General features: G+C 34.4%; 3 protein-coding genes, 1 long non-coding RNA gene and 1 pseudogene across 5 annotated transcripts in view; 3 read left to right on the top strand and 2 right to left on the bottom strand.

Moving 5' to 3' along the window:
* LOC124449606 overlaps positions 1 to 9,798 on the bottom strand; it is an 85,025-nt gene extending 75,227 nt beyond the window's left edge. Inside the window, exon 1 of the mRNA XM_047000543.1 lies at positions 9,468 to 9,798. The gene's annotated coding sequence lies outside the window, so the exon portion shown is untranslated. The remainder of the gene's footprint in view (positions 1 to 9,467) is intronic.
* LOC124447733 overlaps positions 1 to 25,770 on the bottom strand; it is a 117,574-nt gene that overhangs the window by 60,137 nt on the left and 31,667 nt on the right. The gene's annotated exons all lie outside the window — the stretch shown is intronic.
* The window catches only part of LOC124447746 (long-chain-fatty-acid--CoA ligase 5-like), a 62,572-nt gene continuing 37,559 nt past the window's right edge, over positions 758 to 25,770 (top strand). The window contains exons 1-3 of the mRNA XM_046998749.1: positions 758 to 1,123; positions 1,200 to 1,335; positions 1,892 to 1,997. Coding sequence (XP_046854705.1) covers positions 1,315 to 1,335; positions 1,892 to 1,997 — 127 coding nt within the window. The 5' untranslated portion in view covers positions 758 to 1,123; positions 1,200 to 1,314. The remainder of the gene's footprint in view (positions 1,124 to 1,199; positions 1,336 to 1,891; positions 1,998 to 25,770) is intronic.
* LOC124447755 lies at positions 3,685 to 24,248 on the top strand (annotated as a pseudogene).
* Positions 13,634 to 14,976, top strand: LOC124447765. The gene is made up of 3 exons (XR_006948816.1): positions 13,634 to 14,102; positions 14,500 to 14,566; positions 14,651 to 14,976. It is a non-coding gene; the product is annotated as an uncharacterized LOC124447765 (long non-coding RNA).

The following is a 25,770-nucleotide window of genomic DNA, read 5'->3' as shown; positions in this document are numbered from 1 at the left end:
GGTCACTGCATGTGTGTTTCTGGCGTTCAAGCAACTGACGCGTGCGCATCAATTCGCTTTGGACGCGCGACTAAAGCGACTGTCTAGTATGTTTCAGCCTTTAGACATTACATCAATAATTTAGTGTAGAAATACAACATGAAGTTAGCACAATTTACAACCATTGAGAGAGAAAAAGAACTTTATTGTATTTGATGAACATAAGTCAAAGAGAATTTGTATTTTATATTACATCTTGGACATCACAGACGACATTTAACCGTTGTGTGAGTATATTCTTTAATTGGTTTTTAAGGAGAGACAAAAGAAACTAGAAATTTAAGAAATTCATCAAAGTATTACTTAACTTGTAACGTACCTTTATTGAACTTTATATTTCACAGAATCACCAATAACTTCAATGAGATATTCGAATAGACAATATTTTGTCGAGATTTTGATCTTATCCCGCTATCCGTGTTTAACCGAAGGAGAATGTTCTCTTTGTTAACAAGTGATAACTTTCCCGCGTAAAGTTTGCTAGCAGGTCGTTGATTGGGTGATGATGTAATTTAATTATGTTAATTATTTAGAGGTGATATAAGCACATTGGCATTGTTGATTTATTGATGTAGACAGACATATATTTTACTTTTGTATATTGTTCATTAAACGTTTAACCATATATCGCTTTCGTTTCCTCGGTGGGTGAATGTTTAGTACTCTTTCTATTGAACAAAGTTTCCATTTTCCTGATGAGCGGTTTGCTAATCATTATTCATCATGTTAGAACTGAATTAAGCCTAGGCCACACTATCGTCCATATCGACAAAAATTAGAACGAAAACTGCCGCAACGAAAACTTTGTACGAAAACGCAACGAAAATTTCGTTTTCGTACTTATGAGAAGAGTTGAAGTTTTGACCTTTTTCGTCAAAGAAAACGCATACTTTTGGTTAGTAATATCAGACTTTGTACTCAAACATGGCGGAGTGGCAAGAGGTTTTGACAAATCTGATGCGAGAAAAACCAATTTTGTATGATAAAATTCACCCGGATTGTAAGGACTCGAGGAACAAGAAAAGAAATCACTGGCAAGATGTTTTGGATGAATTTAATAAAATTACTGACTTGACGTGGGATAGTGAGTATTATTGATAGTCCGCCGACACATTTTAGATCAAATCATGCATTTCCATTATTTTTTAAACATTTTACAGTTGACACTATCATGAAAAAGTGGTCAAATCTGCGTGATTCATTCATGCAATACAAAAGGCAGTACGATCTTAGAAGAGCTAGTGGTGTTGCTGCCACTGACGAGCCGAATTGGAAATGGTAGCGACACTTTTATTGGTATTTGAAAAGCAGTAACTTTGTTAAGAAGAAATCTTTTCTTTAGAGATCGCCATTTTTCTAATCCGTCAAAACGCCAGCTCTTATTGCCCAAAAAGTTTTCTTTGCAAACATGCTTGTAATTTTTCGTCGTGTCTGGCATGCATTTCGTAGACGAATTTTCGTTTCGTTTTCGTCAATATAGACGATAGTGTGGCCCAGGCTCAACCCATAATGATTGAGAATATATTTTACCATAACATGTGCTCTTTTACAAGGCGAAACAAAAAACATAAGTACATTGGTGACATGATTAATAATCTAGTTGAGAGTTACACAATATGTGATGTCATTTCCTTTTAACATAAACAAATGAATCCCCCCCCTCCCCATTTAACATTCTATGATAAATGAATCCAGGGACATTCATCAGGATGGACTCACCTCATGTGTTTATTACACATGTGAAATAAAACTATTTTCACTTTCCCACCCCTAGCAACGCAGTGTACAATACCTTCCATTAGCAAATGTAATAAATATTTTATTGTTAAATGTATTTTCTCTATTTGAATAGGAATATCCTGGTGCAAAAAGATCTCTGTTTTCAGAAGAGTTGGTGGTGTCATATCAAGGAATTACTACTGTTTATGAAGCATATGAGAAAGGAACTCAAATTTCTGGTTAAAAAAATTTTTGTGTTTGTTTATTTTTGTAAGTTATTTGATGAAGTATTCGTTTATAAATTCACTCTACAGGTGACCAGCCATATCTTGGTACGATAGTTAATGGAAATATTCATGGTTAACACACAATGAGGTAATTCTCATATTTACTACAAACTATATCTATAGTGCCTGAAGTCCTTATGAGTTATAGTTTGACCAAATTTTAGGTGCATCAAAAAGCACTTGCTCTAGGATCTGGGATAATGGAACTTGGCTATAAACCATCAACTGAAATCACATTTGGCATTTATGCTGTAAACAAATTGGAGGTTTCACACATTATGATTTTTTACTTAGATTGGTCATATTTTGATCTGTAATGTTTTATTTTATTTTTAGTGGATGTTAATGGACAGAGCCTGTGTTATGTTTTCCTTTGTATCTGTTCCACTGTATGAGAGTTTAGGTGTTGAAGCATGTATCTACATCATTAACCATGGTATGTTTACTAAGAATGTTGAAGTTACTATGGTGATTAAGAAACATCTGTCGATGACACTTGATTTCAAATTATATTCAGCTGAGTTATCATTAGTTATGTGTGATGAGAACAAGCTGCCAATATTATTGGAGTCAGCTCATCAATGTCCTAAACTCAAGCATATTATAAAAATTGGGGATGTGACAAAGGACGAGCTTTAAAAACTTGGAATAACTGTAAAGTCATTTGAAGATGTTATGGTGAGAATTCTTTGTTCGATTTGGTTAATTAAGTACAAGAATTTGTCATTCTTGATGATTTGTGTTCATTTCTTATTTTTTAGTTGATGGGACACTGGAATCCTTGGAAAATGTCTGTATGTTATCTTTTTCTTGAGGATTTTTTCTTCTTTGTTTTAAAAATTATGTATTTGTTCAAAATAATGGGATTTTGTTGTGATTTATTTCAGCCTGCTAAACCTGACGATGTTTACACAATTTGTTTCACAAGTGGTACCGCAGGTAAGATTTATGTGTAGTTTTACCTTGGGACAGATGAAAGTAGGGAGTAATTATTTCAGCCTGCTAAACCTGACGATGTTTACACAATTTGTTTCACAAGTGGTACCACCGGTAAGATTTATGTGTAGTTTTCCTTGGGACGGATGAAAGTAGGGAGTAATTATTTCAGCCTGCTAAACCTGACGATGTTTACACAATTTGTTTCACAAGTGGTACCATGGGTAAGATTTATGTGTAGTTTTACCTTGGGGCAGATGAAAGTAGGGAGTAATTATTTCAGCCTGCTAAACCTGACGATGTTTACACAATTTGTTTCACAAGTGGTACCACGGGTAAGATTTATGTGTAGTTTTACCTTGGGACAGATGAAAGTAGGGAGTAATTATTTCAGCCTGCTAAACCTGACGATGTTTACACAATTTGTTTCACAAGTGGTACCACAGGTAAAATTTATGTGTAGTTTTACCTTGGGGCGGATGAAAGTAGGGATTAATTATTTCAGCTTGCTAAACCTGACGATGTTTACACAATTTGTTTCACAAGTGGTACCACAGGTAAGATTTATGTGTAGTTTTACCTTGGGGCAGATGAAAGTAGGGAGTAATTATTTCAGCGTGCTAAACCTGACGATGTTTACACAATTTGTTTCACAAGTGGTACCACGGGTAAGATTTATGTGTAGTTTTACCTTGGGGCGGATGAAATTAGGCATTAATTTGCTATCGCCAGGAGCTACACGGCTATGAGAGCACCTGCAAAAAGCAAAGTCATTTTTTCTAAGGAAATAAAGCCTTCATTTGATGAAACAACATGTTCGTAACGATTCGTCATTGCAAGGAAATCATTGTAGAAAATAAATTTCGTTTAAAGCGCTTTTGCTGAAACATTGTATGTAAATATTAGCATTTTTGTAAATAATTACATTTTTTAGTATTTTTCTAAATATGTTAGTTGGGGGGAAGGGGTGTAGAGGGTTGTCGCGAATCTTTGATCCGCCCCTGATTTTAGGAGTCGTACCCCCAGGTAATTCTCTTGTGTAGTTTCACCAGTGGTACGTATATTGAACTTTGGTTATGACGTTTATTTTTAGGACAACCAAAGGGAGTGATGTTGAGCAACAAGAACATGATATCCTGCCTCGCTGCAACTTTTATACATTTTGAGAAGGTTTAGTAAAATGAATATAGTATCTTTGCTTTGTTCTTTAGTTTCAAATTCTACATACTTTGTCTTTAGAATGGCTACCCAGTGGATTCAAGCTTTGTTCATATATCCTATCTTCCGCTTCCTCACATGTACGAGAAACTTGTTATGGTAACTGAAAAATATTTTACTTCCTGGTTTAAGTTGTTCTTTTAAGCTACAGATTTTTGTACTACGCCATCGTCATTTGTAGATGATTATTTGCTGTGCTGGAGGTCGAGCTGGGTTCTTTCGTGGTGATGTGAAACTTCTTTTGGATGACATCCAGTTATTGAGGTAATTCTCTTGAAATTCATTCACTTGTTGTTGATCACTGTAAATCATACAATATGATGTGTGATTAATTTTTTAGGCCGACATTCTTCGCTTCAGTTCCTCGTTTGTTAAACCGTCTTTACGATAAGGTTATTCAATGTAGACAATCGTTGTTTATTCGTGTGAAAGATTTGTTGTGCTCATTTGTCTGTGATTTTATTTCTGCAGGTTATATCAAATATTGAAAGTAGCAGTGGCTTAAAAAAAATGGCTGTTTTACAAGGCTTTTGAGTCGAAGAGAGCGGACTTGAAAAAGTATTCAATAGTGAATGAAATAGCTTTAAGAGCATTATGAAAGTCTAAATATATTTATTTTCACTGTAGAGGTCAAATTTCAAAAAATACTTTGTGGGAGAAAATAGTTTTTCATAAAATTCAGGTAGGATATAACTGACAGGCTGTTACGTCACCGGTGACTATCTGTTACGTCACAAGTGACTACCTGTTACGTCACCCGTGAGGGCCATTTACTTCACTGTTGGCGGCTTCCTTCGTCACAGGTAAGAGCCCGTTACGTCACCGATGAGGCCTCGTTACGTCAACATTTTTATACTCGTAAAACACTTCATTCGTTTCATTAAAAAAGCTTTTATCATGTTTCAATGATATTGAGATCAGTGATTTTCCTTATATTTCCTGCTAATTGTTTTACTCTCACTTGGCCAATGAATTGTAAATTACATTTCGCTGCACCGGGCGCTCGCCGTCATTCTTTCGGGGGACTGGTATTGAAACTAACTGACAACCTTCTTTACAGGCAATTTTAGGTGGAAATGTAAATGTCATTCTCACAGGTGCTGCTCCTATTGATGGTAAAGTTTTAGAGTTTTTAAGAGTCGTTCTTGGATGTTTGGTTCGTATTTATTTATGACATCACGTTTCAACTGTGTTACCATGGTTACATCTTATTTCTATTTGTATTAAGATTTTTGAAGGTTATGGTCAGACTGAGTCTACAGCACTTGTTTCTCTGACTAATAAACTAGATCTTTCACCAGGTACTACGTATTTCCGTATGAACACTTCTGCGGTACTTCATTTAAAATGTAATATTGTAAACGTTGAGAAAGTCAATATTAAGACATTAAGACCTAAGTGAGGTTGCCTGGGGCCTGGGTCTGAATAGTTCATTTGAAGTGTTTTGTCATCTTCTATTTATGTAGAATGAACTATAACATCCTAGAAAATGAGATAAAAAGCGAACACTTAATGTTCATCTCTAGTGTTAGATTGTCACAATTACCTATAAACCCCATTCATATTAGCGACGTAGGTACCAGGCCCTGCAGTTGATAGCGCTATTATTATAGTCATGCCCAGGTTTTTGTAATCATTTCTAATTAATAATGGTACAATGTTTTCCTAAGTATTTTACATAATATAGAGTGAATAACTCACTAAGAATTTTTCAACATATTTTATCCATCTGTATACTTATAAGTGACCCTATCTTATACTTGTCTATACCAACAGGTGACTATATTTTATCCATGTATGTACCTATAGGTCACGTTGGATCACCTAGTGCCTGTAACTATGTGAAACTTGTTGATGTACCAGAAATGAACTATTTTACTTCAAACAATCAAGGCGAAGTAACGAATCTTGTTTTTTATTTTCTACTTTGCTAATGTTATGTTACGATTGTGCATTGAAAGAATGATTTTTGTTTTTAAGATATGTGTCTATGGTCCAAATGTCTTCAAGGGATATCTTAAAAATCCTGACAAAACATCTGAAATGTTAGATGATGATGGCTGGTTGCATACAGGTGATGTAGGAGAATGGAAACAGGTCAGTTGAAGTTACATAGTAGCAAAGGATGTAAAATAATGTTTTTTTGTTGTTATCGAAATTAATGTGGGAAAAATGACGTTAACTGGTTGTTAATTTTTGCTAAGACATTATCTGTAAGCGAATTCAGGAAGATGATAACTAAAAAACAGACATTTGACTTCAAGAATTTTTACACCAAATACGAAGCAAGTTCCTTCGAAAGAAATTTATTATAATTTATTATAATATATTAATATTAATTTTATTACTCTAAGAAGGAAACCATAGAAAAAATATTTTGTCATCATGAACAATTTTTTTTGTATTATCCTACTTTCATGTAAATATAGTGTACATTATCTTTTACTTAATGATTAAGTATGTGGTGAGGTGCTCATGTTTCTGTTTTTGTTTTATAGAATGGAACGCTTAAAATTATTGGTAGAAAAAAATGTATTTTCAAGTTGTCGCAGGTTTATAAAACATAAATCATAGCAACCATTATATATTTTGTTGTTTTTTATATATCTTATTTGTGATTGTGTCTTTTAGGGCGAATATATTTCTCCTCATAAAATTGAAAATGTTTACATCAAATGTCCTTTCGTCGCTCAAGCTTTTGTACACGGTTCTAGTCTTAAGGTACTGGGGCGAGTTGTTCAACATAGCTGTGAACTTTTGCTTGAAATTTTGATTTGATTCTTAATTTTGAGATTTGGATTTGCTATAAAAATTACGATATCTTTTGCTTACTGCTGAGATCAAAATTCGTCTCAATTCACTAACTTTCTTATGGGTTAGATTTGAAATAAAAATTGCTCTTGATTTGCCAGTCAGGAAACGTTCAGTAAAATTGATAAAAATGTACTTGCATTTATTTGGAATATTTATTCGCTTAAAATGTTTGGCTTTGATTTTTTTGATAAAAATAAGAATGAATTTATGATTTCTTGTTTGGAATGAAGCATAATGTAATCTTTCGAATATTTAGTCATTTCTTGTTGGAATCATTGTTCCTGATGAAGAAATTCTTACAAAATGGGCCAAAGAAAATAACATAAACAAATGTTTTGAGGAATTATGTCAGGATACGGTACTACATTAACATAGAAATTCCACATGTTTTTATTGCATTTAAACGCTTGTACTTTCTATTACTTCAAACTTCAGGCCGTCAATGACATGATTCTGAATGACATCATCTCCAGAGGAAAGGAAGCAAAGTTGGCGTCGTTTGAACAGGTTTTTACTCGATAATTTTCTTCTGTAGTTTTATTTCACCTCATCTTATTTCTGTCATTATTTCAGGTCAAAGGAATTCATCTTCATTCGCAATTATTCACTCCAGATAATGGATTACTAACTCCAACTCTTTAGTCCAAACGATTTACTTTAGCGAAAAGATTTAATGATGAAATTGATCGTTTGTATGAGAAATTGGAGACGATTCCAGCTAAGCCGAAACTTTAAGGCTCATGGCTGTTTTAGCTCGTTTATAGTTTTGTTTGATCGCTTAATTCTTCAGGGTAAAAATTTTTTGAAGACAAGGGTTTAAAAACTTGTTGCTTTTAAAATAGAATTTTAACGTCAAATTATATAAAATTCAAATAATATAACGAATAAAGAGCGACTGTGGAGCAATTCTTTAATGGAGGTGGTATGGTTATTGACCACTGAATCATAGAAAGTTGTTTGCTAGTAAGTGATTTGGCTACAAAATTTAAAATGGAAGCAAAATTATTTGGGGGAGGGATATAACTGCACCAGTCCGCCTCGGTCCCTGATGAATGCATAGTGATACTTTGGAAGCATGGAACTAGGTTTAGGAAAGATTAAATTGATTAAGACCTAGACCGTGTCCATAGAGGGTAGTTTAAACAAATGATAGAAGCTTATTTTAATTCAAAACTTTTTAACCATTAAAAGTTTATAGAATATTTAAGACTGAAATAATCAATAGGATTCGCTCCAGAGTATTTTAAAATGAAAATAGATTGTAATGTATCCTGACCATCCATAGATCGCACTGGACCTAAATATTGTCGAACTAAAATGTACATGACTTGCAATATTATTCATTGTTATGCACTTTAAGTAGCAATTTTACTATAAAGCAATTTCTAGGAACATTGCAAATCTTGAGGTGCTTATGTTGAAAATATATTTATTTGATAAATACAAAATAAAAAAGAAAACATTATTTCCAGTAGATTTGAGATTGATACTTTATTTAATATCCTTCTTAATCCACTAAATAAATTGTCTACAAAATGCTAAAAGATTATTACATGGCTAAACACTTGTTCTTATAAAAAGTTCCAGTCATTTAGCTGAACTTTATGCAAACTTCATAAAAAATAATGTAATTTATGACCAGTTAATGTTTGGATTACTTTTACTTACAACAACATTTTTTATCTTAACTGACATGTACAATTTCTAAATTAAGGTCTGTTTATTAATGGAGACGAAACTGAAGGCTTGTTTAAACAAACGTTTTATTTATTTTGTAGAAGTGGGTAGCAATATTTGATAATTTTCTTTTAAAGACAAGTCTGTGATGTAATATCAGCTTTTCATATTTTTTGTCGGAAATGAAGAATGATTTAATGTCGAAAACATTTCGTCTTTGTAGGATCCCAACTGTTGTTTGGTAAGTGACAAAGGCCTCGTCAAGTTCTGTCTCACCTTTCATACAAACATGGTTCTTATAGTATTGTTTATTTTACTACAAATATCTAGAATTATATCAACAAGTAAATGATTACATTTATAGCAATGTTCACTGATTAATTTGATGTTGAAGATTGTCGTTAAGGACTTTCAATACGACGGAACGTAGTGGGTGATATTTGTTTGAATAAGATTATTTTTTGAATTAATGTCAACGGCTTTAAGAAGAAATGACTCTTTAACAAATAACATATGCATTTTAAAACATTGACTAAACATTGCTATAAATTGTTAAAGTGTAAAAAAGGTACTTTTTCATTATTTTTCTGAAGGCAAAAAAATTTACTTGATGACATAACATAACATTTGTATTTTGAATTATAACTTGGACAATCTAACATCAAGACTCAACAATTAAACGTTGTATGATTATATTCTTTAATCGGTTTTAAAGAGAGAGAATAGAAACTACGCATTTAAGAAATTCATCAAAATATATTTTAACTTGTAACGTACCTTTATTAAACTTTATATTTCACAGATCTCGTTACAAAAATCTTGTTACTTAAAGGAATGCTCAGTAATGAACAGTGTTTTTCTACGTGGCAGTAGACGTAAATTATTATGCTAATGTCAAAAATCAGTGGGAGATAACTCAACAATGCCATACTACAAAACAAACAAAATCTTTTACATTCATGATCGTTCTTTGGTAGAGAAATTCTTGAATAAGTTTTCAATTCGCTCTCGACTGCTATTACATATAACCATTTATTTTTTGTCTTATATTTCACAGATCTCGTTACAAAAATCTTGTTAGTCAAAGCTGTGCTAAATAATTTGGCTCAGTGACCTTTCATTACGTGGCGGTATTATGATTTCGAATTCAGTGGAGATAAGTCAGCATGCCTTACTACAAAACAAACAAAATATTTCAAATATTTCATATGCAAATATTTCATGATCGTTCTGTGATAAAGGATAGAGACATTTTTGAATTATTATTGCATAATAATAAACTGTTGCAGAAAAACTAATGTGCATCACGTCGATATCTCAGTGCGGGAATATCTCTAAATGAAAGATGATTGATGCACAGGGAAAGAAAGTTTTTCGAAAATTTAATTCACCGCAGAAGAATGAGTTTCAACAAAATCATTTATTTACTGACAATTATCACCTCGTTAATACACTTCATCAACGAATATTAATCAAATGCCCTTTAATTAACTGTATTATTTTGAAGGTTTTAATGGATCATGGAAAAGTTTAAAAGTTGATTTCAAGTTCAACCACAAATTGTTTGCTATTTTATGTTGCAAAGATTTATTTGCGCGCTATCCTTTTTGCACGTTTTCTGACAGCATTTTTTGCATTGGAATTTGGAAAAAGTTTTCAATTCCCTCTCGACTACTAATACTTATAGCCATTTATTTTTTGTTTTCTTTTTGATCTCGTATCAGCCTGTTTCAACCTTCTCATAATAATAGACGTGGTTACGTAAATTCGTATCATTCGGGTACTTCCCCTAATGATAAAAAGTATAGACAAATTTGCAAATCTGATGCAAGTGTCTGTATCCAGGATTTTTCACCGAGTAAAATCATTGAGTAAAATATTGGATAGAAATTAAAGCAGACAATCGTAGGACATTATCTATGATAGCCATGTCATCATTCTCATGTAATCTTATTTTTCTAGTCATGTTAAGGCAATGATTTCAATGAAATATTCGAATAGACAATGATTTGTCGAGATTTTGATCTTATCCCGTTATCCGTGTTTAACCGAAGGAGAATGTTCTCTGTCTATTGTACAAAGTTTTTATTTTCCTAACGAGCGGTTTGCTAATCATTATTCATTATCCACAAAAACATTTGTTGATATCGATCCGATCCAGAATGTATCATTCACGAAGAATTATCAAAATGAAGCCATTGCAGACTTCGAATGTCAAACAAAATATTGATTTATAAAACTGTTTTGTCTGGGTGTACTGAATATTATGTTGGCCCACAAGTGTCACGGCAATAAACAAAACTCCACGGCAATAAACAGAACTCCACGGCAATAAACAAAACTCCACGGCAATAAGCAAAATTCCACGGCAATAAACAAAACTCCACGGCAGTAAACAAAACTCCACGGCAATAAACAAAACTTCGCGGCAACAAACAAAACTCCACGGCAATAACAAACTCCACGGCAATAAACAAAACTCCACGGCAATAAACAAAACTTCACGGCAGTAAACAAAACTTCACGACAGTAAACAAAACTCCACGGCAATAAACAAAACTCCACTGCAATAAACAAAACTTCACGGCAGTAAACAAAACTTCGCGGCAATAAACAAAACTCCACGGCAATAAACAAAACTTCGCGGCAATAAACAAAACTCCACGGCAGTAAACAAAACTCCACGGCAATAAACAAAACTTCACGGCAATAAACAAAACTCCACGGCAATAAACAAAACTCCACGGCAATAAACAAAACTCCACGGCAGTAAACAAACTCCACGGCAATAAACAAAACTTCACGGCAATAAACAAAACTCCACGGCAATAAACAAACTCCACGGCAATAAACAAACTCCACGGCAGTAGACAAAACTCCACTGCAACAAACAAAACTCCACGGCAATAAACAAAACTTCGCGGCAATAAACAAAACTCCACGGCAGTAAACAAAACTTCACGGCAATAAACAAACTTCACGGCAGTAAACAAAACTCCACGGCAATAAACAAAACTCCACGGCAATAAATAAAACTCCGCGGCAATAAACAAAACTCCACGGCAATAAACAAAACTCTACGGCAGTAAACAAAACTCCACGGCAGTAAACAAAACTCCACGGCAATAAACAAAACTTCACGGCAATAAACAAAACTCCACGGCAATAAACAAAACTCCACGGCAATAAACAAAACTCCACGGCAGTAAACAAACTCCACGGCAATAAACAAAACTTCACGGCAATAAACAAAACTCCGGCAATAAACAAACTCCACGGCAATAAACAAAACTCCACGGCAGTAAACAAACTCCACTGCAACAAACAAAACTCCACGGCAATAAACAAAACTTCGCGGCAATAAACAAAACTCCATGGCAGTAAACAAAACTTCCCGGCAATAAACAAAACTTCACGGCAGTAAACAAAACTCCACGGCAATAAACAAAACTCCGCGGCAATAAACAAAACTCCACGGCAGTAAACAAAACTCCGGCAATAAACAAACTCACGGCAGTAAACAAAACTTCACGGCAGTAAACAAACTTCACGGCAATAAACAAAACTTCGCGGCAATAAACAAAACTTCGCGGCAATAAACAAAACTCCACGGCAGTAAACAAAACTCTACGGCAATAAACAAACTCCGGCAATAAACAAAACTCCACGGCAATAAACAAAACTCTACGGCAATAAGCAAAACTCCACGGCAATAAACAAAACTCCACTGCAATAAACAAAACTTCACGTCAATAAACAAAACTCCACTTCAATAAATAAAACTCCACGGCAATAAACAAAACTCCACGGCAATAAACAAAACTCCACGGCAGTAAACAAAACTTCACGGCAATGAAAAAAACTCCACTGCAATAAACAAAACTTCACGGCAATAAACAAAACTCCACGGCAATAAACAAAACTTCACGTCAATAAACAAAACTCCACTTCAATAAATAAAACTCCACGGCAATAAACAAAACTCCACGGCAATAAACAAAACTCTACGGCGGAAGTGAAATATACGGGACAATATACAATATGCTGCCAAAATATCAATTTTATAATGGCGTCAAACAATTCGATTCTGGATTCAGAATTCTTTTATTTCATTTTTACCAATTTGTTATTGAGTTCACTGATTCAGACTAGTTGCACGAAGAATTTTCCCTAGAAAGACTTATCTTCTTTAATTTCTATAAAGGATTTAAGTATGAAGAAATTCGTATGTTTTTAAGAAAACTTCATGAACTACAGTATGTTAACCCTTTAAGTCCCAGTGTCCGATATATCGGACACCACGTGCCAGCGCTTCTTTTGCCCAGCTAACTCATAAACAAAAGCCGGACATGCGCTTTAAAGTACACCATTCGATTAAGGAGGTGTTTGCGAGCATTTTGATACATAGTTTGTCTACCAAACAGTTTTGAGCGATTTTTTGTGAAGTTTTTAATCTTGCCCTTTAAATTTTGTTTTGGCAAGACATAAACAATGGCGGATAAACCCAACAGCATGAAATTGAACGAAGTTGTAGACGTCCTAGAGTAAGATTATGGTATTTCGTATGATGGAGTGTGCTCAGATATTGATTGCGAGCTTTCTGCCTTTTCGAAACCTGATGTTGAAGGCAGTGGCGGATCTAGGGTACCTCAAGACCCTCACGCGAGGTACATAAAATTTTCAAAGAATTACGTAATAATTGAGATCATAGGTTTTAGTCCAGTTAACTGAGTTAAGTTACTATTTGCGATCAGCGTTCAGTATCTGATCGCAAAATACTCAAATCTGATTCCAGTTTTTATAGTTTGCTTTTTGAAGCAAAGCGATTTTTTTGAGGTACTTGTCAGCGGCTACTGAGGTACCCAAGCTTGAATGAGCATTTTGATTGGCTAAAACTTGCAGTTACCATGGGTTTCTGAGGGACTTGAGGAAATTTTGAGGTACCAAGGAAAATTTTGAGGCATAAGGAGAATATTTTGAGGCACTAGCTGGTTTTTGACCTTGAACTTTGTTTGGAATAATGTCTATGATTGGTTACGATGTTCCATGTTTATTCTAACAGTGCATTTTATTGGTGCATTTTATCAACTCCCTCAAGTACAGCAAGCGTACCTCACTATTTTCGACTTTCGACTTTCGAGATACTAGTATCGTTAACATTTACCGCACGCAATTTCTTCTGAAAATGGATAGAGATTGTTTTCTAGAAGCCCAAGAGGCAATGAACAGCAACAACAAAGAAGCTCTGTTGCTTCTGTACAACGAGCTACGCGGGCAGTTGAATTCAAAGCCAAGATGTTCATCTTACTTGCTTCGATCAAAACTGGGCAATTCACTGTACCGGCATATTGTCGCTGAGACATATATTCTAAGCAGTATGAAATCGCAGGGAAAGATCTACACTGCAATCAGGTAACGATGTGTTTATATGGCTGTTCAATTTAGCTTTTATTCTACTGCTTTATCTGAATTTTTAATAAGCTTGTCAATATCTGATGTTTTGTAATTCTTATATTTTGCATTACTTGCCAGTGCAGAAATCCTTCGTTTACCAATCGAAGTTTGTATTTTATTCGAATAATTAAATAAGCGAATAATAACTTATAAATTTAACTGAAATACTGGTATACTATTTATGTAAGGAAAATTAAGAATCTGAATGAATAACTTTATATGGCAATGTTACATGTGCTTAGCTGTTTTTAAATACGTAATATAACATTATTGGATGTTTAATATTTAAAGTTACGCTGTTTAGTACAACACAAAAGAAATTTAAACTAAAGAGGGATTATTTTGAACCTTGTAGATCTCAAGCATCAGGGAATTGTCTTTACAGCTCAGTATCTTTGCTGCTTGTAGGAGACAACAGCTTAGTAAGTATTTTAAGAATACTGACTTCCCTTGAGCTATACCTTCATTGTGATTTTACAATAAACATCCTGCATTTTCTTTGGCAGTGACTGAGCACCATGACCTTAGTCTTGTTAATCTTTTGCCATTATCAGTATCGGCCTCATGTTTAGATTCCGGCTTAAAGAATGAGGATTTAATTAAGCAAGAAGCTATTTTAAATTGTTATGATGGTACCTGGTCACCTTTCTTGTGTATTCTGGGCTTATCATCAGTTATTGGTAATGAAATATTTACTTATTATCCAGATTGTGGGGACATAAGACCCAAATTACTTTTTAATAGACATGTAAACCCTCGCTTGGCAAATGAAGCAATTGTGAAGGATGTTGCTGTTCACATATTATTCTGCTATGAAGGCAAGGTTAAGTCTGGCGAGCTTTTGCCAAACCATTATGTTCCTCTTCTTTGCTCAACAAAAAATGAAAAACATAAAGTGTGTAACAAAAAGCGCAAGCATCCTGACAACTCTTCTCTACAAGAACACCAAGATATTAAGCGATTCTTCCAGCTGTCTTGCATTGATAAACCTTCTAACAGTAATTTTAAAACTGATAAGTCTAGCCTTAGCACCTTATCTATTGACAAGTCTTCTTCTCTTGATGCAACTTGCTACAAAAAACCCCCTTCTGATAAAATAGTGTCATTTAGTGAGGCTTCTTCTCTTGTTGACTGTCATATTCCCCTTAATTTTGATGTTGCAACTTTCAGAGAAAAAAGAAAAGGCATGAGCGATGGGGAAATTTACAATCTCATAGTAAATGTTTATAGACCAGATGAAAATTTTGAATTCCCAAAAACGAATGGAAGATCTTTTCGTTATGATTGGTTAGAAAGGTATGAATGGTTATGTTATTCTCCATCCTTGGATGGGGGTTTTTGTTTGCCATGTGTCCTTTTTGGTGATAATTTTAAAGATAAGGCCTCAAAAATTTCCAACCTATTCTCTCAGCCACTTCGTCGTTGGACAGATGCATCCAAAATGCTAAAACGTCATGATGGCAAAGAGAGTGATGGCAAAATGAGTTTTCATGGTTTGAATGGTTTGCATGCTTCTACTTTTCCAGTTTATTCTGCCTTCAAATCTAACATGTCTGGTAAAACAAAAGGCATTAATGTTATTATTGATTCTAAGGTTAAGAAAGAAGTTGAAGGTAACGGGCTAAATTAAGTTCAATTACCGATACGGTCTTAACATGTGGTCGTTTGGGCTTAGCCTTTAGAGGTCATCGTGATGATGGGCACTATCATCCTGAAACTGGTAATTTTTCTGCAGGTGGTGTTGGGAATTTTGTTGAACTTCTTAATTTTAGAGTGCGTGCTGGGGACAAGGTGTTAGAGGACCATCTGAATTCATGTGGTAGGAATCAGACGTATATTTCTAAAACTTCCCAGAACAAGCTTATTAAATGCTGTGGTGAAGTAATAACAGATAAAATCATTTCTGACTTAAAAGCAAGCAGGTTCTACTCTGTAATTGCTGATGAGGCTCGAGACATCTCAAATACTGAACAGATGTCTCTTGTTTTGCGTTTTATCGACCAAAATATGGATATTAGGGAGGAGTTTGTTGGATTTCTTCCTTGTAAATGGGGCTTAAAAGGTGAGCAGCTTGCTAAGGTTGTTCTTGATGCTTTAGGCAACCTTGGTCTTTCTATTGCTGATTGTAGAGGACAGGGATATGATGGGGCAGGTGCTGTTGCTGGTCATATTAATGGGATGGCTGCTCATTTGCGTCGTTTGAATGATAAGGCTCTTTTTACCCATTGCTACAGCCACAGATTAAATTTAGCGATTTGTGAGTCTATTAATATAATGGATGTAAAATCGATGCTCAATAGAGTTAAAAAAGTTTCTGATTTTTTAATATTTCCCTACACGACAAATACCTTTAGAAAAGAATATTGACCTTCATGGTTCTTTATCAGCCGGTAGGAAAAAGAAATTAATAGATGTGTGTCGAACTAGGTGGGTTGAGAGAATCGACGGCTTAGATACTTTCCAGCAGCTTCTTATTCCTGTTTTAAAACGTTGAGAGAAATGAAGAAAAATGTAGATAAAGATCACAGTCTCAATGTTTCTTCGGATGCCTCTGAACTTCTTGATCTTTTGGAAAAGTTTGATTTTGTTGTTGCCCTGGTTATTTGTAGAAATGTGTTTGATTCTACAATTGGTGTTACTCAGCTTCTTCAAGGGAAGAGTATTGACATTATGGATGGTTTACATCTTATTACATCGTTGAAAACTTTTGTTGTTAATGTTAGGAATTCCATTGATAAGTATCACGATACATGGTATGAAGAGTCTCGCACTGGCTCGAGAATTAGATATTGATGAAGCAAAGCCAAGGACAGTGGGAAGACAGACAACACGAGCTAATGTCCCCTATAAAACTACATCTGAGTACTATAAAAGAATTTTTCTATTCCACTTGTTGACCACCTAAACTCTGCGTTGAAAGCTCGTTTCAATACTGATAGCGTTAATGTGTACAATGGGCTTAGCATTGTACCATATAAAATGATTTCTCTTCTTAACAATGGCATGAATTGGAAAGAAAAATTCAAAGTTGTTTCCAATTTTATCACGATGACCTACCCAATCCATTGGCTTTGGACTCAGAGATTTTGCTTTGGGAAACTTATTGGGTTGATTACGAAGGAACCATTCCAGACTCAATTTCAGCAACTTTAAAAGCTTTAAAATTTGAAGGCTTTGAAAACATCAAAATTATTCTTCGTATTCTTGGAACCCTTACTATCACATCTTGCGAATGCGAACGCTCTTTCTCAGTTTTGCGCGAACTGAAAATTATAAGCGAAGTACGATGGTTTCAGAGCGTCTAAACGGTTTGGCCATGATGAGAGTTCATCAAGAAATTGTGCCCGAAACGTCAGAAGTTATCGACAGATTTGCTATGGATAACACAAGATTAAAGTTCGTATAGTCATTATTAACAACAATCAAACATCAAACATGAAAACAAGAAACTTAAAATAATAGCATCATTAAGGCAAAGTTTCGCAACCATTTAACTAAATGGCAGTCAAGTTGACTGTCCATGTGGCTGCTTTTGAAGCATGCCTAGGCATGCTGATGAGCTCTGATATTGAGCGAAACAGTCAGAATTATTGATTATATTAAGTGCTTCTTTAATCCGAAATCCTTGTTTTGCCACTGCTTCTTTTAAGCGCCGCCCCCTGTTACCGCGCTGCTCTTACGATCAAAAAAAGTTACAGCGCTGCGGCGCTAAAACGAGCACTCATAGTAATGCTACTTTGAGGGAGGTAAACGATTGGCCTGTATCCGCCACTGGTTGAAGGTCTGTCTTCTTCTGTGCAAGATGAACAAGTAGAAATCCTCAGCAACGTACATGATGTCGACCTAATTGAAACTGATGAGGAAGAGGAAACGGTCGCTCAGTCTGGCAAAATACTGGCATACAAATTTTCAAACACTCAATGGTCGAACGATAAATACGAGGGAGAAATACGACGTGGTGCTTTTACCCAAGATGTTGGTCCTGCTACTATTCTTCCAGAAGGATTGTCTTCGGAAGGGCAATCTGTCTTTCGATTCAAAGGACCCATTACTGCAGTAACATGGATGGACAACCGTGTTCTGAATATGGTTTCATCTCAAGCAATACCATCTGATACTGCTACAATTGCAATAAAGCGATGAAAGAAGGATGGCAATACAGATGATGTTCAAATATCATTGTATCATACAATGGGTGGAGTTGGCGGGAATGACCAGATGAAATCATATTATGGTATCAACTGTAGGTGGAAGAAATGGTGGCTAAGAATATTTTTTGAACTACTGCACAGATGCATTGTAAACAGCCACATCCTGGAAAGGCTGTCATCAAACCATAACATGAGGAGTTCAAAGAATTTCTGCCTAGAAATCTCCAAACTTCTTATTGGGGAGTTATCTTCTCGGACACATGTTGTTCGACCAGCTATTGAATCGCCTGCTAGATTTCGGGATATACATTTTCCAAGCATAATTCCATCCAACAGCAAAGGAAGACTAAGGAAAGAAGGTGCAAAGTATGTTCCACAAAAGAAAAACCGAAAAGGACTTCCTATTTCTGTGAAGACTGCGACGTGGGACTATGTGTAGCACCTAGCTCTAAAATTTTCCACACCAGGCAGTAGTTTTTCCGACAGAATTGTTGGTAACTATAAGCATGGTATTAACAATTACAAGTTTTATGAAATAAAACCCTAAGTTAGTGCAACCTATAAGTTTTTTCAAGCTCATAGATAGTTTTGAAATTATTTCTCATTTTATTGCTATATTTGCTGGCACGGTACGATTGCAATTTTCCAATTATTTGAGCTTTCTAGTGTCTAAATAAGAAAAATTATACATCATCTGAAAGCTTATAATACAGGCTTTTTTGTGAGCAGTAGTAAGCAATTACATCTAAAGAATATTCCGAGAACTTTATCTTTAGATTGAATGTTTTAGTTTGAAAATATTATCACTTCGGCAATTGACACCTTGTGTCGCCATGGAAACGATTTTTATCCTATTTTGAACACTACAATTAAATTCTTCATTATATTAGCTTTAAATTGATATATGATTTGTATGTAGTTTAGTAAATGTTGGCTTTTATTACAACTTTATTTTGTTATTGTCCGCTATTTCATTTTTTCTCTAAAATAAACTTGGGACTTAAAGGGTTAAGCATTTAGCATTGCTACAATTAAAAGGCTAATGGCCAGTTTTGAGGGAAAAACGCGAATTATTGATTACAACTATGATGACCTTGAGAGATAAATTAGGGAGTTCGTTGACGCACTTGTTTGCTTAAAAGGATATTGTTCCGTTTGGCATAAACTTCAGTTAAACACAAGTGTACCCACATAAGTTCCTAAACATGCTGTGCAGTCAGTTTTGCGAGAAATTGACCCAGAAGGAACCTAGGGAAAAAAGTGTCATCGACTTCAAAGAAGAACTTGCTACAATCCGTCCTAACTACAACGTGATGGATACAAGTAACGGATCTAGCGATGCATCTGGCACAATACATAGAATTGTTCTCATGTAATCACGTACGCTATTTTGATAGGATATTATAACAGGGCAGGGCTGAAACTTAGCCCCGGCTGAAATTTCTTCAAGTAATCGGTCCTTTACTTAGCTAAAACTTTTGCCAGCCATTTTTATTCTTTGTTACAATAACTTGAAGTGTTTTATTCGAAGATTTGTGCTAAGATTGATTAAATAATGTTGACTTACAATACAGTAATAACTAGGGGAATTAAAGCACATATATCAGCGAATAAGGAACAAAGTAAAAGGTTAAAAATGGACCAAACAAGAAACTTCCTTTACATAAAAACAAACGTGCTGCTTTACAGTTTCCCTTTTCTCTATTTGTTCGCATGTCTGCATTTTTCATTTAGTAAACGCCATGGCGATTAATTCAACCTGTTAGTAGCCATTGCTTGTGCGAACAATAATCACGAAACGAAAGTTAATTGAAAAAACATCTGGCCCCAAAAGAGTCACAACACGATGTTACACACATTATGTGTGTCCGCCTAAAAGTTTGTCAGTCTCGAGTTCTTTAACGCAGACCGCATAGAGTAGTTATATCATGATGTATTTCACTACATATGGCCCTTAGAGGGTTAAGTACAAGTTTCGGTTAATAGAAAATATATAACACTAACAGGGACCTGTTATGACTCACATCACAGCAGTTTTTCTCTAGAATAATGACATTTAAAACGGTATGAATCTTATCCTGTGAGAATAGACGAACTTAGTAGCTATCATAAGAGCAACAAGAATCAATTTGGCAATATCGCCAGTATATTTTTGAACGCTTGGTTAGTCATTTTACAAGACATCAGAAACCAAACATTTAAAAAAATTTGTTCTTTGAACAAACGTCTCTACTTATATATGGCAAAATTCGTGTAAATCAGACGTACCTGTGCCAAGGGGAATGAAGAACTTGTTCAAATCAGAAATTTTTCAATATACTGTAAAAAGTCTTGAGAAAAATGATGCTAGAATTTGTGAAGCTCCTTATCATAGCAAACGTAGAGTCGCAGTCAACACTGCAGGTGCTATCTAAGATAGAACGATGTTAATGAAATTGAACGAATCTTACTGGTTGGCAAATAATTAGTTATGCTACTAGCAACTGTTGCTACCAAGCAAGAAAAAATTTTAACTAAAAATAGTGGATTTCATTAAATGGACAGCTGTTTTTACATTTGTAGTTCACCCATTTGATCTAAACTCTCCGAAATCATGTCTTCTCATTTGTATTTAGCATTTCCTTGACATTAAAATTAGCATATCTTATAAAACTTAAAGAGTCTGCAAGTGAAGAATGTCAAGTCACGATAAAACTTTTACATACATAAATTATTTGTAACGACAGGAGCACTACATGCGGTCGTTTCCACAAGAACTAGATAATGCAAGCCTGAAAATTCAACTAGCAATCTTATATTCTATAATAATAAATTACGTCAAAATGGTTTCCATCTTAGTTTTCATTGTGTTCTCCTCGAAACACTCCTTATTCATTTCACTTTAATATCATAATGGAAGAAATAAATCAAGTTCGTATTCTTTTCTTCCCCGAATGACAACTGACAACTTTAGTTTGCATTATATAAAATAAAAACAATAAAATAAATACATGTTAGAGGAAATACTAAAACCTTTGCTTTGAATTTATCTTTGTTAAATTTATCTTTATATCTTATAAGCCTCCACAGCAGCAAACGTGACTATGGCACTTTAATAAGTTGCCGCAAAATGTAAAATTTTGCTAATTGAATCGTGTTTTTATTGAATAGTGAACACGAAAGATCAGTCCATAAGCTAAGAGAGGAAGAAAAAGTTAGTGTGGCTAAAACTTGGGCCTTTTTTATCGAATACGAACATTAAATATGTTGGTCCTAGCTGCTCCAACTCTTAATACATAATTGAATTGAATATGGAGCCTAAGAGTTTGGACAACTATATATATGATAAAGTGGTCGAAAGACACATATAAAACTCATAGGAACCAAAAAGTTTAAAATAAGCATATTCTGTAAAAGGGCATCTTGTAACCTCAAATAGTGTAACCTAGTGTAACTCATAATGTAACCACAAAGTTATAAAACAAGACAATTACGCTGCAATGTTTCGATTTTATTTAAAAACCATTATCAGAAAGAATGACATATTTACAAGTTGCCAGTTAATTGTACATATATATACATAGTTATACATAGTTATACATTGTTATACACTTTGTACATAGTTTGTATATATATACAGGTGTTCAGTTACAATACGAGAAAATTTAGGGGCTGTTTACATGATCCCGGGTACCCGGGATTCAGCCAAGCGTTAAATGATTTTGGCAAATGGAAAAGATTTAACATTCAATATCAGATAAATGTTCTTCAGCACTTTCACAATATTCTGATTTAATAACTTTACGCATAACATTCAAAGTCGAACAACAAATTTGGCGTAATTTGAGAATTACAACAGGCATTACTTGCGGCGCTTAACAAACAGTTGTAATTTTTACTCTTGAAGTTTCGACTCTTTTTAATGCGTCGAAATCATTTTACGCCTCACTGAATTCCGGTTAGCCGGGATCATGTAAACAGCCCCTTATTGGCTATATTAACGATTGTTAATTATCGAAACCAAATGTTGTTCTAATTGTTGCTATAAGTTTAGAGAAACGTGTCAAATCCTTGCTAGTTTAATTCTAAACTTGATCCCAAATTCAGTTAGCAATAACTCTAAAATTTGAAATTCTTAAAAAATGTGTTTTGCGTAAATTGTCGTGTATGACAACATACGTTTTCAATATTTCATGCTAGAAATTACGATAAGATCTTCTTCATCTTCAATGCCAGAACTGAAGCCTGAATTTTTAAATTTTGTGGGAATAGTTTTTAAAATTTTGTTCCCCCTGACAATTGAAATGCCAAGGCCCTTATATTGGAGACACTCAGTTAAACCCTGGTCCTTCAAACTCTAAGGGAAGGTTGTCTTAAAAACCACGTTGTCTTAAATGATAACTTAATCAGCTGAATTTATAGTTAATTTATTGATGCGAACTTATATTTTGTAGATTTTAGCATTATGTACAGGGTGTTTCAAAAAATTCCAATTCAAATTTGGAGTTCAATAACACAGAATATATTTGAAAAAGTTGTTTGGTTTTTGCACCTTTGTTAAGTCTATTTATTTACCTTTCAAAAGACATGTTGTACGAATCTTTCAGTTGTAAAATGAAGAAGTATTTCTTAACAAATTTAGTTCATAAAAATCACAATTTTCCGCCAGTGGGAATTCCATTTTTTTTTCAAATTTACTCCCATAAGGCTTTTAAATGCTAATCATCACTGCAGACTTAATGCAAATTTAACTTCTTCTTGTATCGTATGCTTTACAAACGCAGTGGCTCCAATTAAGAATGGCAGAAGGCACATTCCTTGTGAAAACGTTTTTTGAAACCGGTAGCTTACAAAAAACCCGCAGTCAGTTCAAACAAAGATTTCCAGAACGACAAACTTTGGCCCTCAGTATCATCTGGTACACTGGTACAACGTGCGTAAATTTGAGCAGAATGGAACAAGCCTTAAGGCTGCTTTCCACTGTTGCGTTTTTTTTCGTGCGTACATCCATAGATAAAAACGCACGGGGATTTTTAATCTCCAGTGCTGCGTTTTGCGTTGTGCATGAATTTAATGCGTGCTGCAATTCAAAATGGCGTCGAAAGAGGAGCGAAAATTAGCAATTCTAGTTTTGCTTCGCCAAAGACGAAAACGAAGGAATAAATACAAAAAAAGGTTTTGGATTAAAGATATTTTAAAGCGGCGAAAACAACTGGGGGAATACCATCGGCTCATTCAAAAAATGCGGTTAAATGATCCTGAATCATTTTATCAATACTTGCGGATGACCCCTTCGCGGTTTGATTTACTTCTTGGTCTGGTTGGGCCATACTTGAAAAAGAATTCTTTGTACCGCGAGCCTTTGAGTCCTGAAGAACGCCTCGCTGTTACTCTTCGCTTTTTAGCAACAGGCGACTCTCAACAAAGCATAGCCTTCAGTGTTTGACTTGGCCATGCTACTGTGACGCTTGTACGTTCTATTACTTCAAACTTCATGCCGTCAATGTCATGATTCTGAATGACATCATCTCCAGAGGAAAAGAAGCAAAGTTGGCGTCGTTTGAACAGGTTTTACTCGATAATTTTCTTCTGTAGTTTTATTTCACCTTATCTTATTTCTGTCATTATTTCAGGTCAAAGGAATTCATCTTCATTCGCAACTATTCACTCCAGATAATGGATTACTAACTCCAACACTAAGTCCAAACGATTTACTTTAGCGAAAAGTTTTAATGATGAAATTGATCGTTTGTATGAAAAATTGGAGAAGATTCCAGCCAAGCCGAAACTTTAAGGCTCGTGGCTGTTTTAGTTCGTTTATAGTTTAGTTTGATCGCTTGATTCTTCAGGGTAAAAATACATTGAAGACAAGGGTTTAAAAACTTGTTGCTCTTAAAATAGAATTTTAACTTCAAATTATATAAAATACAAATAATATAACGAATAAAGAGCGACTGTGGAGCATATTCTTTAATGGAGGTGCTATGGTTATTGACCACTGAATCTTAGAAAGTTCTTTGCTAGTTTGAGATTTGTTTACAAAATTCAAAATGGAAGCAAAATTGTTTGAGGGGGGATATAACTGCACAGTCCCCCTCGGTTCCTGATAAATGCATACTAATACTTTGGAAGCATGAAACTTGGTTTAGGAAAGATTAAATTGATTAAGACCTAGACCGTGTCGCATCGAGGGTAGTTTGAAATAAATGATAGAAGCTTATTTTAAATTCAAAAGACTTTTTTAACAACATTAAAAGTTTCTAAAGAATATTTAAGACTGAAATAATCCCAATAGGATTCGCTCCAGAGTATTTTAAAATGGAAATAAATTGTAATGTATCCTGACCATCCATAGATCCACCACTGGACCTAAATAATGTCGAACTAAAAATGTACGATGACTTGCAATATTATTCATGTTATGCACTTTAAGTAGCAATTTTTACTACTAAAGCAATTTCTAGGAACATCGCAAATCTTGAGGTGCTTATGTTGAAAATATATTTATTTGATAAATACAAAATAAAAAAGAAAACATTATTTCCAGTAGATTTGAGGTTGATACTTTATTTAATATCCTTCTTAATCCACTAAATAAATTGTCGACAAAATGCTAAAAGATTATTACATGGCTAAACACTTGTTGCTATAAAAAGTTCCAGTCATTTAGCTGAACTTTATGCAAACATCATAAAAAATAATGTAATTTATGACCAGTTAATGTTTGGATTACTTTTACTTACAACAACATTTTTTATCTTAACTGACATCTACAATTTCCAAATTAAGGTCTGTTTATTAATGGAGAGACGAAACCTGAGGCTTGTTTAAACGAAACGTTTTACTTATTTTTGTAGGGGTAGGGTAGCAATATTTGATAATTTTCTGTTTAAAGACAAGTCTGTGATGTAATATCAGCTTTTCATATTTTTTTGTCGGAAATGATGAATCATTTACGTGTCGAAAAACATTTCGTCTTTGGTAGGATCCCAACTGTAGTTTGGTAAGTGACAAAGACTCGTCAAGTCCAGTCTCACCTTTCATATAAACATGGTTCTTATAGTATTGTTTATTTATACTACAAATATCTAGGATTATATCAACAAGTAAATGATTACATTTATAGCAATGTTCACTGATTAATTTGATGTTGAAGATTGTCGTTAAGATGACTTTTTTGAATACGACGGGTTGGTTAAGTCGTAGTGGGTGATATTTGATTTTAATAAGATTATTTTTTTTTTGACGTAATGTTCCACGGGTTCTCCGAACGAAATGACTCATTAACATCAATAACATCAATAATTGTCTCAAAACGATTTTCTAAACATTGCTATAAATTGTTAAAAAGTGTAAAAAAGGTAGTTTTTTTATTATGTTTTTCTGAAATAGAACCACAAATTTACATGTTTACACAACATATAACATTTCTATCTCTCTGTGATCAACTTTCCCCAATCTCTTAGATCAAGAATTCTCAACTATTACACAACACA

Source organism: Xenia sp. Carnegie-2017, unplaced genomic scaffold, assembly GCF_021976095.1.
Source record: "Xenia sp. Carnegie-2017 unplaced genomic scaffold, XeniaSp_v1 HiC_scaffold_23, whole genome shotgun sequence".
NCBI classification, from domain to species: Eukaryota; Metazoa; Cnidaria; class Anthozoa; order Malacalcyonacea; family Xeniidae; genus Xenia; species Xenia sp. Carnegie-2017.
This window is presented reverse-complemented; position numbering and strand designations above follow the sequence as displayed.